Raw genomic sequence first — 15,703 nt, forward strand, 5'->3', positions numbered from 1 at the left:
CAAGTAACTAGTTTGCATTTTTCAAAGTTTTTTGTACACACAGAATCACACACGAAGTAACTGTATTGACTGTCTATGTTGTAATTTCTCATCGCAAACAGTTCATCCGAGTCGGCTGTTTGCCACGTATCACACACATCTTGTTTACACGACTCGTTTGTGTTCTTCTGGCTCATCGCAAACAGTTCATCCCTGTGAACTGTATGCTGCATTTCACACACATCTTGTTAAGTTGAACCGTTTCTGTTGTGTTCCCTAATCGAAAACAGTTCGTCCGAGTTAACCGTATGCCGTATATCGCACACACATTGATATGGCTGCCCGTTTATGTTGTTCTACCTCATCGTCAACAGTTTGAATGGATTAACCGTGTGTCCTGCATCGCACACACATTGTTATGGCTGCCTATTTCTGTTGTTCTGCCTCATTGCAGACAGTTTGAATGGATTAACTGTATGCCCTGCATCGCACACGCAACTAAAATCTTAACCGTGTTTGATGCATCCATCATCGCAAACGTTTTGCACCTTTTTGACGGGTTTTTACACCACCGTTTGCGATTATTGCATCACACACAGTTTCGGCAAAGGGTCTCTGATCGTAGTGTCGCGTTAGCAGTCTCCTGCAGTAGTGTTATCACTATGCGTTAGCGATAGTTGTAGAAGCAATAGTTGGCGTGACGACCTCGATGCAACGACGCTACGATGGAGATCAAGGTGTCAAGCCGGTGACAATGACGATGCTTTGGAGATAGAGATCAAAAGCACAAGATGATGGCCATATCATGTCACATATTTTGATTGCATGTGATGTTTATGTTTTATGCATCTTATTTTGCTTAGAACGTCGGTAGCATTATAAGATGATCCCTTCACTTAATTTCAAGATAAAAGTGTTCTCCCTGAGTATGCACCGTTGCTACAGAGGCTTGCGGTGGCGGAACTCCCAATCTAGGTTCTGTTCTGGAGGTTTGGGGATATATAAGAGGTGTTGGCATCGAGAACAAGTCAGGGGAGTCGACGAGGGGCCCACAAGGTCGGAGGGTGCGCCCTAGGGGGGTGGGGGCGCCCTCTACCGTTGTGGTGGCCTCGGGACTCTTCTGGTGCATCTCCGGTACTCCGTGGGCTTCTTTTGGTCCAAAAACAATCGTCGTAAAGTTTCAGGTCAATTGGACTCCGTTTGATATTCCATTCCCGCGAAACCCAAAAATAGAGAAAAAAACAGAAACTGGCACTGGGCTCTAGGTTAATATGTTAGTCCCAAAAATCATATAAAATAGCATATAAATGCATATAAAACATCCAAGATAGATAATATAATAGCATGGAACAATAAAAAATTATAGATAGGTTGGAGACGTATCACTAGCACAGTTCATTGGACAACAGTTTAAAGAATTGTGAGGTATCTTAAGTTTACAATGGGACTAGGAATTAAGATTGCTAAGTCATCATCTATGTTGGTGAGTGCATATTCTGATGCAGATTGGACAGGGTGTGCTGATGATAGAAGGTCCACAGGTGGATGTGCAAGGAAACAAGGTACTGTCTCTAGATCCAGCACTGAAGCAGAATATATAGCTCTAGCAAATGTAACTGCTGAAATCATGTGGATCCAGACTATTCTTTGTGAATTAGGAATAAAAATTTCACAAGTTGCGAGGTTATGGTGTGACAACATTGGTGCAACCTATCTTTCAGCAAATCATGTTTTCCATGCACGGACAAAACATGTAGAAGTTGATTTCCATTTTGTCAGAGAAAGAGTGGCTCGCAAGCTACTCCCTCGGTTCCAAAATAGATGACTCAACTTTGTACTAACTTTAGTACAAAGTTGGGTCATCTATTTTGGAACGGAAGGAGTACTTGATATCAGGTTTATTCACACAGGAGATCAACTTGCTGATGGCTTCACCTAACCACTTACCACCAGGAGGTTGAATGAATTTCTGTACAATCTAAACCTAGACAAGGCTCCATAGGTTTAGACTGAGGGAGGATTATTTTTGGAAAAGGAGGATGACCCCCGGCCTCTACATCTGGGAGATGCATGCGGCCATTTTATTGATTATTCTCGAGGACCTTACAAAGTAGAACAACAATATGCCTGAACCCGCCATCTTGGCAATATCTGCCGCTACTTCTATCCAAATGATGAAGGGGTGCAAGCTGGGCCACATACCCATACCTCTCACCTAAGCCTAACATCTAAAGCCGGAGGCTCCGACCGAGCCATCTGCCGGGTCGGGGGCTCAAACCGGTCCGACGCACTCACATGTGTCGTCGCCACCATCTTCCACTGGTCCATCTTCACAGCAGATTGAGGTGACAACCTTGGCAGGTCCTCCACCATCGACGCCAAGCGACAACCTCCACCTACGCGAGCCTTGGCAGGTCCTCCGCCATTGACGCCACCACGACGCCAGCCGACGACCTCCACCTACGCGAGTCCATCTCCAAGCAACGGACGTAAATCCATGCTAGGATAGGGCCGCACCACCGCCGTCGCCCACGACCCACAAGCGCCACCCAACCCCAAGGTTCCCAAAGCAGTGCCTTCAAGAAGGGAACGGCGTCGTGAGCACCGCTGCCGCCCAACAAAGTTAGGGCTTTTGCCCAGGAGAGCTAGGCGAAGGTGAAGTGAGGAGATCATTCCATACCGACGCCTCCAAGGAGGGGAACGGCGCCCTCAGGCGTCGCCGTCGGCGTGGTCGGTCATGGCCAGCCAGGGATTTCGCCCGAACTAGATCCCCGCCACGAGCAGCACCTCCTGTACAGAACCCGTGACCAAGAGGAAGCACGGCCCGATGAGGCTGGCCCGCACGCCGAACAAGGGCGGAGGGGAGGCGCCATATCGCGTGCACTGACTGCCGCAGAAGCCGCCGCCTGCCGCCAACGACCACCGGATCCCGCCGCCCACGCGGCCGGGACACTAGATCCATCGCTCGCACGGCTGCTAGCCGGCCGTGCCTTGTCAATGAAGTCACCGCTCCAAATCCGGGGTTCCCCACGCAGAAGCAGGGCAACCGAGGCCCCGCCGCCGCCATCCTTGGCGCCCCGGGCTTGCCCGGCGGCTGTCTCAGGCAGCGGCGAGGAAGGGAAGAGGGGGGGGGGGGGTGAGGAGGAGGGGCGGCTAGGGTTACCACCCAAGGACAGATGTAGTCCCCATCTTATGACGGGAGTAGTTGACATGTATGTTTCAAACTCATCTATCTCTTTTTCTGTTTGACTCTCCCTCTCGTTGTAATCTTCTTTCCCTCTCGTGTACGAACTCTAGATGAATCATAGTGATCTCCCAAAACTTGTAATCCACGACAGCTTCTCAATATATATAGCGGCTCGAGACCAAAGGGTTCAAGCTTCTCCAATCTTTATAACCGAATCAAATGAGAAATAAGCTACTTCTACAAAGGATTTTAAGAAGGGATCATTATACTTGTGTCAATGTTAACGAGTTCACCATTAAGAATGCACGATGCTTGCATGCCGACATTGGCTGGTTCAGTGGGAAAGGGAAGACCGTGGGTTTTCACCCAAAATATACACAAACTTATCATATCCATCAGTATCATCAGCCTTTATACCGACTAATGATGTCTCGCTAATCGGATCTTGGCGCTGAAAAAGATCACATCATCACAACACTTGGTTTCACTCTATTTTTCCTTGTGATAATGAAAAGATAGGCAAGCTTTGCGTATTAGCAAAAGCAACCATACTTCGCTTTTCCATCATACATGGTCCATATATGTACACAGCTGCAATCACATCGATGAGGCGTCGTGCACATAGCAGCGGCCAGGCGTACGGTTAGGACAATATCGATCCGACGACGATTGGGTGCCACCTCCGCTCGATCGGGGGCCGTCGTCGGATCACAATCACTCCTGCTTGCCGCGAAGGCTGCGCTGCCTGGTGTGCACCATCCAGCAGACGATGGAGACCATGACGGAGGCGGACACGAGGATGAGGCCGTGGTAGACGGTCTTGCTGAAATACCGGAGGCCGGGGCAGTTGTTGACGCTGATGGAGGTGAAGGTCTCCCGGACGAAGGTGCAGTCCTGGAGGTTCATCAGGAACGGCCCGTACTCGTACAGCCCCATGCTGATGCTCGCCGCCGCCGTCATCTGGTTGTAGGCCGCCGGCGTCACCCGTCCCACCGTCGTGCACACCTCCTTCCCGGCGGGGCCCTTGGCCTGGCACTGGAACTTCTTCCACTCCCCCGGCGCCGTCTTGAAGTCGACCTCGCCGGAGGCGCACTCGCGGGGGCTCATGTCCGGCTTCAAGGGGTTGCAGAGCACCGGCATCTTGGGCCCCGACTGGTTGAAGTAGAGCGGCTGCAGCCCCGGCGGGAAGTCCCGGTTGGAGATGTTGACGATGACGTTGTTGACGAGCGCCACCAGCTGCGCCGTCACCTCCTCGCTCCGGTGCATGGACTCGTTCGCCGTCCCCACGTCCACGCAGGGGAGGATGTCGTCCAGCGCCGTGTGGTCCTGCGGGTGCGTCACCCACTCGTCCATGGCGACGCATGTGTCCCCCACCACGCTGCACACATGCATGCATGTCTCCGTCGGTGGGCGCCTGAACCTCAACACGTCCAGAAACTTTGGTTTGCTTACTTGTGCAGGAGGACGAAGCCGCCGGCCATCATGAGGGTGACGGTGACGAACACCCATCCGGCGATCACCAGCCTGCACCGCATGCAGATACGGTCGCATCACATCACATCACACCGGAGTTTGGTGGAGAAAAACACCGCAGCTAGCATGGACAGAGTTTGATTGAACGGAACTGCACTTACAGGGAGACAAAACACTGCAGCCCCAACACGGAGAATACTGCAAATTTGGCGTCAAGAACAGCAAGAAATTCAGTATGTGTAGCAAGTAAACCACAACAAGATACTGTAGTATGTTGATGCTTACTGAGTCCGAGTATGGCAAGGACAAGCATGACACTTCCAACATCCATCAGGGCTACCTGCCTACAAGAAGCAGAAAGAAAGAAATTCAGAAAATGCACTAGCATTCCGTGCCGGCGGCTAGACGCGCGGGGGACGAAACTCAGAAAATGCAATGCATGCTCACATCAGGTCTACCACGTTCTTGATCTTGTCGGAGTTGAGCACGATGCGGGCGGAGAACTCGTTGGCGGAGGAGTTGAGCTTCTCCTCGACGACGTCGATCTTGCGCTGGACCTCGACGGGGAGGAAGATCTGGTCCACGCCGATGTTCTTGGCGGCGGCCAGGCTCCCCGCGAAGTTCCTCAGGTTGTCCACCGTCAGGTTGCCCTGCCCCACCACGTAGTCCACCGTGTTGATCGTGCTCGTGTGGAACGCCATCTGCCCGATGTTCAGCAGCAGGCACCCCACGCTGAAATCAAACAATCACCGGACAGATGATTACACGGCGATCATTAGAAAAAAATGAGACCAACCCAGGCTAGACTAGCTTGTTGGCATTTTTTTAGAAGAAAACTTCATGAGCATCAAACGCTCAAGCCGAGACTTGAACCCTGGTGGGCTGGGTGCGAACTCCCGCGCCTTGCCAACTGAGCTACACTCAGTTCTCATGGCGATCATTAGGATACTGAACCGGTGAGCAGACAGACGGATTACATGGTGGCGATGGTGAGGATGACGAGGAGGATGAGGGAGGCGTTGAAGGAGGCGGGCGAGTAGTCGTTGCTCCGGTCCCGGCAGAAGCAGCAGCAGCACCAGCAGCAGGAGATGACGAGCATGACGACCCCGAAGCCGACGAACCAGACGAGGGCGAGAAAGAAGAGCGGGACGCCGGTGTAGCCCACGGACTGCAGGCGCGCGTGGAAATGCAACACAACACGCACGATGAGAAGCGCCACATGGACGAAATGCGGAAATGTGGGGTGGTTTTCCGTGCGTACAGCCCAGTAATGCATCTCGCTGATGTTCCACCCGCCGCCGTACATCGTGTTGTTCGCGCTGGGGTCGTTCCGGCGGGTCCTCTTTGCCGCGAGGACGAGCGAATTGTTCGCCGGCGACGGTGGTGTCTCCTCCGCCGATCTCCTCCATGGCGATGAGCCCACCGTGCTCTGTGCATTTTCTGGGTAGACAATTGGCTCAAGGTGAATCTCGCGACCTGCACAAACCAAACCAAAACGAATTAATTAGAAGAACACAGATTGATCGATTAAGCTTGACGAATTGGCAGCCGTGCACGGGACGCTGAACAATTAGGGCATGCATGCAGAGACGATATATTGGCGACGTAGGCCCTCGCCGAGCAAAGCAGGAGGGAAATGAACAGCGGGGGAACCTGGCAAGGCGCGCCTCCCCTCCAAACTAGCATCCGAAGGCGAGGCATTGGCGATGAGGATCAAGACCAGAGCGACGGAGGCGACGCCGACCGACGACGCGGCGGCGGCCAGCGCCATGCCCTTCCGGGTGGCAACGCGTACAGGCGTTTTATCCCGGTCGATCAGCTCGGGCGCGGATCCGATTCGGCGGGGTGGAACCTTGACGGGGCGGAGACCGGGCGGTCGAGCGAGCTCCGTGGCGAGCCTTTGCTTGCTAGCTCCCTCAGATTTGACCAGAAGAAGTCACATCGTGCCGGCCATCCGCGATAATCGTCCTTATCGATCCCCCCCTTTGCCCCTCTTTCTGTATCTGCTGCGCCACGTTGTTGGGGATCTGGGTAATGGCGGAAGGGCGGGGGCGGAGGCTCCTGGCCTACTGTTTGCGCCCGCCAAAATCGCCATGGCGCCAGAAATAGGAACACGAACCGTATCATGTGCGCTATGCAATGCATGGCCGCCTCGCTGGCCAGCGCATATGGCAAGTTGGCAACGGCAACTTGGAAACACATCTGTTTTTCAAGTTTTTGTAGGGGAAACATTTTTTTAACAGTTTGTCTAACTCACATCTAGATGTTTTTTAAGGATATCACATCTAAGCTCCCACAAATATATAATGCAGCAACAAGAAACAAAAAAAAATACAAAGACAAAAAAAAATAGAGCACAAACAGAGTGGACATCAGTTTAGATGTGACATAACTATGTCACATCTAGATGTGTCCTAAACAGATTTTTTAAAAGTTCCTTTTGAGAAAAGTTATATGTAAACTTTTTAGTAACAGTTTTGCTAAATTTGCGTCAATTAATTTGGATCGGAGGGAGTAACATTGTTTAATTCATGACCAATTTTCCAAATCCATGATCATTTTTTGAATTCATGATTATTTTTCGAAAACCATGCCAAAATTTTCAAACTCATGAAGATTTTTAAAATTTCGCAAACATTTTTTGAATTGTTGAGTTTTTTAAACTAAGAAACAGTTTTTAAATCCGTGATCATTTTTTCAAATTGGTAAATATTTCTTGAATTATTGAACCTTTTTCCAATTCAAGAACATTTTTTTAAATTTGTGCAACTTTTTTTTGAACATTTTGGGGGTTTTTTATGCTGCGGGAAAAAGAAAAGAAAAGGGAAGAAAAAACCCACAAATCGTGCCTACGCTAAGCTACAAGACGTAGCAACCGGAGGTAATGGCTGGCCCACCCTACGCCCGCAACGTTAGCGATCGATCGATACGCTGTTCAGCGATACATATTCTACAGCAGATTGTCACCGATTCACACAGAGGCAAGCCACCAGCCTCAACCCAATTATCAGGTATTAAACGCGCTACAGTGCCCAGTTTTGGGACAAAGCTAAAAAACACAGGCACTATGCACTAAAGTTGGATGTGATGAAAGCCTATGACCGTGGGGAGTGGAGTTATTTGAGAGCTATCATGCTTAAGCCGGGGTTCATTAGAGGATGGTTAACATTATTGTGAGCATTCCGTTTCTTTCTCAGTGGAGAGAGGCTTGATGAATTTAAGCCCACACGATTGAAACCGTCAAGGTGCTCCTATATCATTGTTGTACGTTCTTTTGCTCGCAACAGACTGTCTTTCGTGCCTTTTAGAATCCAGAGTTCAGTCATCTCGTTTTGGAGGCATTCGAGTGGCGACATCGGCCTTCCCGGTGAACCATTTGTTGTTTGCAGATGACAACCCGCTTTTCTTAAAGCAAATAGAGAGGGTGCGGAGGAGCTCTCACTCCTTTTTGAATCTTATGTCATAGTTTCTCGACAGAGAGCAAACACGGAGAAATCCTCCATTCTCTTCAGTAAAGGGTGTCCCTAGAAGGTCTTGATCAAATCAGTTGCACAAGCCATCCCAGTATTCGTTATGTCCTGTTTTAAAAGACCAAGAGGTCTGTGTGAACACCTGACTTCAATGATAAAGGCATTTTGGTGGGGAGTAAGAGGGGACACATCAAACCATATTGGGTCCTGGGACACTATGAGCATGTAAAAATACATGGGAGTCCTAGAGTTTCGAGACTTTAATTTTTTTAATATGCCTCTTCTAGCTAGGCAAGAATGGAGAATACTAGAGAACCCAGAAGCCTTGAGTTCTAGAATTTTGAAAGCAGCTTATCATCCCGAGGGATGCTACTACTGGATCTCACTTGTCTCAAATATGGAGGTCCCTATTGGAAGGGCATGATACTCTGTAGCAAGGAATAATTGAACGTATTGGCAATGGGGCATCCACCGAAATATGGAACACGAACAGGATCCCGATGAGACCAATTGTATCTTTGTTAGCAGCCCCACCCTAGTTTTGTGCCAGACCTTATTGATACAACTAGTGCGAGATGGAACTCAAAATTAATTGAGCAAGTTTTTCTGCCATATGAAGCCTCATCTATTATGCAAATTCCTTTATGCGCACACAATATTGAGGACTTTTGGAGCTAGAATTTTGAAAAGTTAGGCATTTTCTCGGTCAGATCGACCAATAGAATGACATCGCAACTAAGAAGAGAAAAGAATACTAGCTTGAAGGTTGTGCAAGATCATCTAACAATGCTACTGCCGAGAAATCACCGAAAGTTCTTTGGAAGGTGATGGTAACATCAAAGCTGAAAGTTTTTCTGTGGAGACTTGCACAACAGTCGCTTCCTACCGAGGATGTGCGGAAACATATAAACATGGCCTCCCAGGATGATTGCAGCGTTTGTGGCATGCAGGTTCGTGGAGTAACAACCTTATTGAGTTCACACTGGCCAGATGTGGCTGGCTTTAGTTGACCAAGAACAACTAGAGCATATGATTGCGACAACAGAACATCATGCAAGAAACTGATTTTCTCAATGATGGATGTTCTCTCACATCAACACTTTACTCAGATGATTGTCACCTTGTGGGCCATTTGGGCAACAAGGCAGAAGCTCATCCACGAGGATATTCATCTCAGCCCCCTGTCGACTCACCTATTTATCACACAATCTATTGCTGAGTTTGACCAGGTTAATTTATCGACGCCCTATGTGGCACCACCCATGGCGAGTAGAGTGACAAGGGAAAGGTAGATACCGAGACGTCTCAAACGTATCTATAATGAGAACAATAAAATATTATCACTTTTTTATACTTTATATGTCATTTTATATTATTATTTTGGACTAAACTATTAATTTAGTGCCCAATGCCAGTTACTTTTTTTGCATGCTTTTGATTTTGCAGAAAATCCAACCTATAGAAGTCCAAACATGAGAAAACTTTTTAACGATTTTTTCTAGACAATAAAAGACCCTAGAAGCTTTGCGAGAGGACGAGAAGACCCACGAGGGCCCCATAAGGCAGGGGGCGCCTTGCGGGATTGGGCGCGCCACCCTGGCTTTTGGTCACCTCGTGGCCCCGTTTACCCTAATTCTTGGCCTATAAATTCCGTCATATCACTACAAAAAAAAGACACATCCGTGACATTTTGGGCCGAACGAATTTTTTTTTGTCATACGTATGACACTTCTATGACGATAATTGTGACAAAACCCGGTATCATCATAGATGTGGTAGGCTCCTACTTCTATGACAAAAAATCATGACAGAAAATGGGTTTTTCGTCCTGGGCGGGCCGGAGACGCAACTGCATGACATTCTTTGGGCCATCCATGACGGAAAAAACCGTGGTAGAAGCGAGGGCGAGGAAAATTTCGGGGAGTTCCCGGTTACGGTGGGAGGTCGGGGGCCGAGCGATGCGCGTTTCTCTCGTACACGTACGCGCGTGTGTGCGAGGCGTTGGCTCTAACTGAACCCGAGCGAGGCGTTGGCTCTAACTGAACCCGAGCGATTGCACTGCAGGCTACGCGTTACTGAACCCGAGCGATCGATCGATGGCTGTTAACTGAACCCGATCGAGCGATTCCTTCGCTACTGCTGCTAACTAAAGCCGATCGATGCTGCCTCTGGGATGAACAGTGAGCGTTGCGGGGGGGGTTTGGATGAACAGTGAGCGGTGGCGTTGCCTCTGGATGAACAGGACCCCGTGGTGTGGTTGAGGGCTGGATGAACAGTAGACGGTGGAGGGGTGCCCGTGGAGGGGTGGTTGAACAGGACCCCGTGGTGTGGAGGGCTGGATGAACAGTAGACGGTGGAGGTGTGCCCGTGGAGGGGTGGTTGAACAGTAGCCGGTGGAGTAGCGCGCGGTGGAGGCTGGATGAACAGGAGCCCGTGGAGGCTGGAGGAGGTCGACGGTAGCCCGTGAAGGCTGGAGGAGGTCGACGGTGGAGATGAACAGTATCCCGTGGAGTCCCGTTTTGCGGTACGCCACACCCCTCCCGATGAACAGGACCCCCGTTTCGACCGTAGGAGGTCCGTTTCGTCCGTTTTGCGGTACGCCACACCCCTCCCGATCAACAAGACCCCCGCTTCGATCGTAGGAGGTCCGTTTCGTCCGTTTTGCGGTACGCCACACCCCTCCCGATCAACAGGACCCCCGTTTCGACCGTAGGAGGTCCGTTTCCTCCGTTTTGCGGTATGGCCCACCCCTCCCGATCAACAGGACCCGTTCCGAACGTAGGAGGTCCGTTTCCTCCGTTGTGCGGTACGCCAGGCCTTGTTTCCATCGCCTGTTCCGTCCAAGCCCTCCCGATGAACACGATCACGCATTCCGTTCCGACCCAGCCGGTTGGCTCCCACGCGTTCCGTTGCCTCCCGATGAACACGACGCATTCCGTTGTCTCCCCATGAACACGACGATGACGCAGTTTCTTCGTTCTGACCCAGCCATGTACACGAGCCCTGGCCGTACGTATGCGCGAGTAGGCGTTCGAGACCCCGCCCGTATGTACACATACGTGGCCGTATTTTCTTTCTTGCACCCTGGCCGCTGTACGTACGTGTACATGCTACGTGCGCACCTCTACTAGGACACATACGCGCCTCTACTACGACACGTGCGCGCCTCTACATCCACCAGTATATATGTACGTACACGTTCGCGACCAGAATGACAACGCTATGTACGCTTCGACCAGGTGGGTCCCGACTGTCAGGCACTTCCTTGCCTGCGAAGATGTAGCTGGTGGGTCCCAGCAGTCAGGGGGGCGAATCGTTTTTTTTGCCCGGACGCACTTCCTTGCGTGCGAAGATGTAGCTGGTGGGTACCAGCAGTCAGGGGGAAACGTTTTTTCGCGAAATACAGTGGCCCGCCTGGTGGGTCCCAGCTGTCAGGTGGAGGAATCATTATTTTCCGCGTAATAAGGAGGCACTTCCTTGCTGCGGCCGTGGACCCAGCTGTCAGCCTCTCCACGTACAGTCCACGTCCGATGGAAGTCGTTCCTTGACCACGTTGACCACGCCGCGCTGAGAGCACCAGGGCGGTGGACGACGGCGATGCCTAGGAAGGGGACGAGGGGAGCCGGGGAAAACGCGGCAGTGGAAGCCCGCGCGGAGAGGAGTACGAGGGTTCACTGGTTCGGCTGCGGTGTGAGGCTGCCGTCGCTGCAGGGCCTGACCAGCGGTGGGAATAGTAGGGGGCGGTGAGGCCTCCGCGGCAGCACAGCCGGCCACGGGAGGCAAGAGCATGCGGCACGACCGGCGCTGCTTTGGGCGGCTGGAGCAAGAAGACCAGAGGTTGAAGAAGCACTACGGCCGTTGGATGGACATCGTACGGTCACTGGAGCTAGAATCGTTCATATTGACTAAAGTTGACAAAGGCCCCCGTCCCAGTCAACTTAGTAGGCCCACAAGTCAGCCTCCCACCATGGTGGGTCCCAGCTAGCAGGGGGAGTATTCATTTTTTTGTGCGTAATAAGGAGGCACTTCCTTGCGTGCGAAGATATAGCTGGTGGGTCCGAGCTGTCAGCGGCGGTAACGTTTTTTTCGCGAAATACAGAGGCCCTTTCGGCGGGTCCCTGATGTCAGGTGGAGGAATCATTATTTTGCGCGTAATAAGGAGGCATTTCCTTGCGTGCGGCCGTGGACCCAGCTGTCGGCCTCTCCATGTACAGTCCACTTCAGATGCATGTCGGTCGTTGACCACGTTGACCAAGCCGCGCCGAGAGCACCAGGGCAGTGGACGACGGCGAGGCCTAGGAAGGGAACGACACGGAGGCAGGGAAGACTCGGCAGTTGTTTCTCACGCGGAGGGGAGTACGACTGTACGAGGGTTTACTGGTTCGTCTGCCGTCGCCGGAGAATAACAGCAGGTGTGGGTGAGTAGAGGGATGGCTAGGCCAGCGATGGGAGTACGGTGGGGCGATGAGGCCTGCGCGGCAGCAGAGCCGGCCGCGGGGAGGAGGGAGCAGGCCTAGACGGGGCAGCCCAAAACCACGTCCAACACTTGCCAAAACTTCGTTCCTCATTTTCTCTGTGTTTCGCACACTCGACATTGTGTGGGCATTTTGACTGTGCATCATATGAAGATGTGCTATGCATGAATGTTGATCAACATGATGTTAACTGGCTGGTAGTTCCATTTTCGACCATGAATAAAACTTCCAACATGATGTTAACCCTGTTTGAAAAGGCCGTGTTAATATAAATGCTCTGCCTCTGAAAGTTGCAGTTTCTTATCTGAAACTGAACTTGCAGTTTCTTATTTGAAACTGAAACTTGCTGTTTCTTCTATGAGAATCACATTGTCTGCACTTTTATACTCCTATGAAACTACATTTTTTTAAGTGCTAAAAATAGATCTCTAGAATTCATAAAATACTTCATATGCTCAATACTGCAAATCTGAAATTCAAAAGACATTCATATCTGAAAGTACTCTCAAAATACACAACACAAAACACAATTCACAACCGGCAAATACTGACAACCCTAAGCTCCTCCTGACAATTCACAACCTGCCCGACTATTGGGCTGGGGGGGGGGCAGCCCCCTCCTATTCCTCGGTGGCAGACAGCCGCCCCATGAGACGATGTGAATGGCGAGGCAGACGATGGCGGGGAAGCGTCGTCGGGCCAACTGCTTTTCTCCTCTTGCAGTTGGGTTCGGTTGACGAAGACTCCACCGGCTCGCTCTGGCAGGACACCCTCACAAACGGCACCCTGTAGATGCTCGATCCTTCAATCTCTGGTGGATGCTCCATCTGGGATCGATACTCCCACCACCGCTCCCTCACGATCGGATTCGGTGAATCTGTTTGCTCCATGGCCCAGAGGAGCAGCTCTATGTACTCCGGCGCGACTCCCTCCGGGAGTATCGCCGCCTTTTCGCTCTGTTGCAGATATTTGGCCATGGATGTCGCCGTCGCCGCTAGTTGGTCCTTGTTGTCAAACCAAGACTGTATCTCCAACATCCTAGCTAGCTTCATAGGGTCGCCGTCTGCGATCCTCACGTATCGGTTGTACTCCTCCATCGATCTACTTCTCCACATCACCTTCACTCGTCGGCGGTGGTTTTTGAATGGAAGAGGAGAGGAGCAGCGCTGGTTTTGGATTAGAACGGGAGAGGAGCGACACTGGTTTTAGACTGGAACAGGAGAGGAGGGGCGGTGGTTTTGAAATCAAAGAGGAGAGGAGCGGCGCTGCATTTAGATTGGAATAGGAGAAGAGCGGAAGAGCGGCGCTGGTCTTGGAAGTATTTTTTTGTTGTTCTGCGTATTTTGGGTCAAAGTTTGACCACGTACTATATACTATTTAAAAGTCGAGGGCGGGGCTTTTCCTGCGCGGTAGGCGGGGCAGTTCCGCCTAGTCGGTTTGACAGAGACGGGAGAAGACGAGGGAGTAGGCTGCTGCAAACGTAGGGTTGTGTGATTTGACAGCGAGTTACTGCTGGACAGGTGGGGCCCCGTGATTTGACTTGCCATTATCATTTTAACTGCGGCGCTACGACCGGCGTGAGTTTCCCGATTCCTGACCACCTCCATACAGGTGCCTCTCCTAATGCTCCACCATGTAGTAGAGGCTGGCTCTTGCATGAGAGCCCACTTCTCCACTTTTTCCCTGCCTCTCTTTCTTCCACGTATGCAAAAATGCCATGTAAAGCGCACTATTGTACTTACTTTTACTTGCTCCTATAGGTGCTTAAGCTTGCCACATAGGCATAAAGTCTGATGTGGCAAGTTAATCAAGAAGAGAGAGACTAGTTTGGTGACCCAAGGAAGAAACGGTGCTAAGCGCGTGTACCTAGGTGAAAAGACAATTTTGAGTCTATAGCTCATTAAATGAAGCAAACTTAGCAACACCATTTCATTGGAAGAGGTCACTCCTTGGCAAATGCAATAAATACTAGTACTCCCTGTGTCCCATAATATAAGAACGTTTTTGGCACTACACTAGTGTCAAAAACGTTCTTATATTATGGGACGGAGGGAGTACGAAGAAAGAGATAGAGAGGAGTAAAAAAAATTACACTTATAGCCAACCTTGTTGTAGTATGAGTGACTAAGTGATGACTATGTATGACATGCCAGCATCAGATAGCCTAACGCACCGTGTTAAATCTCCAAGGGCGCGACCGCGCGAGCGACGCGACTGTCGTGGTAGGCGCGGCCATGATACGGGCTGCTGGCAGCCCTTGGATCTGAGATCGAACGGTCGCATGCTAAGTTGCTGAAAATTTGCAGAATAACCCTCTAGGATAGGATATTCACCCATAGGTCTAGAATCACGCCATGCAACCGTTCGATCTCAGATCCAAGGGCTCTCGGAAGCCCGTATCATGGGAGAATGGAAAGCCACTACCCTGCCGTTCGCACGCTGGCAGTTCGCTCCTACTCGTCCCCGCACGTCCTTCAATACTATGGCGGTTCGCTCCTAGTCGTCCCGTCCATTCACATTACAGCAGTTCCACTAATCCTAACCCTCCTCCCAAATCCATGGCGTCCCAAATCTCCACGATCGGCGGTGAGTACAAGGTTAGAACCATCACCGGCGATGAGTTCGACGTCATCTACACCCGTTCTTCCGCGACGGTGAAAGGATGCCTGTCTCGCTTCAGACGCATGTTCGAAGACTCAGATGATGAGTGGGTCGCTGGGCTAGATGTTGAGTACACCACAGTCCTGGGACGAGAGAAGGATCTAAAGGACGAAGAGAGGAAGAAGCCCGTCGTGATCCAGGTTTGCGTGCATGACTTATGCTTGGTCTACCACATATGCCATGCCGATGTTGAGTGCCAGGATTTTAAGGACTTCCTCGAGAGCAACCTAGTCAAATTCGTTACTGTAGACTTTGGTAACGACAAAGAACTCCTGCGTCGGATAGGCCTCATTGTAGGCAACACCTTCGACCTCTAGAAGAATCGGCTGGTGTCCTCTCGTCAGCCTTCAATGCTGACCCTGGCAGGAGCCATGGTTCATCCTTCGTATGGTAAACTGGAGAAACCTCCATACACGTTTCATCGTCATGCATGGCAGCGGAATGTACTAGATATAGAC

At 50.9% G+C, this 15,703-nt stretch overlaps 1 protein-coding gene across 1 annotated transcript; it reads right to left on the minus strand.

Annotated features, from left to right (window-relative positions):
- Positions 1–3,511: 3,511 nt before the first annotated feature.
- Positions 3,512–6,656, minus strand: LOC123050399 (uncharacterized). Its single transcript, XM_044473202.1, has 8 exons — positions 6,293–6,656; positions 5,901–6,115; positions 5,617–5,807; positions 5,087–5,371; positions 4,925–4,983; positions 4,801–4,837; positions 4,619–4,690; positions 3,512–4,544 (listed from the first exon to the last, which is right to left on the minus strand). The coding sequence occupies exons 1-8, from the start codon at positions 6,408–6,410 to the stop codon at positions 3,881–3,883; spliced, it is 1,641 nt and encodes a 546-aa protein (XP_044329137.1). The 5' UTR covers positions 6,411–6,656; the 3' UTR covers positions 3,512–3,880.
- Between the last annotated feature and the right edge of the window lie 9,047 nt (positions 6,657–15,703).

Source organism: Triticum aestivum, chromosome 2D, assembly GCF_018294505.1.
Source record: "Triticum aestivum cultivar Chinese Spring chromosome 2D, IWGSC CS RefSeq v2.1, whole genome shotgun sequence".
Classification (NCBI taxonomy): Eukaryota; Viridiplantae; Streptophyta; class Magnoliopsida; order Poales; family Poaceae; genus Triticum; species Triticum aestivum.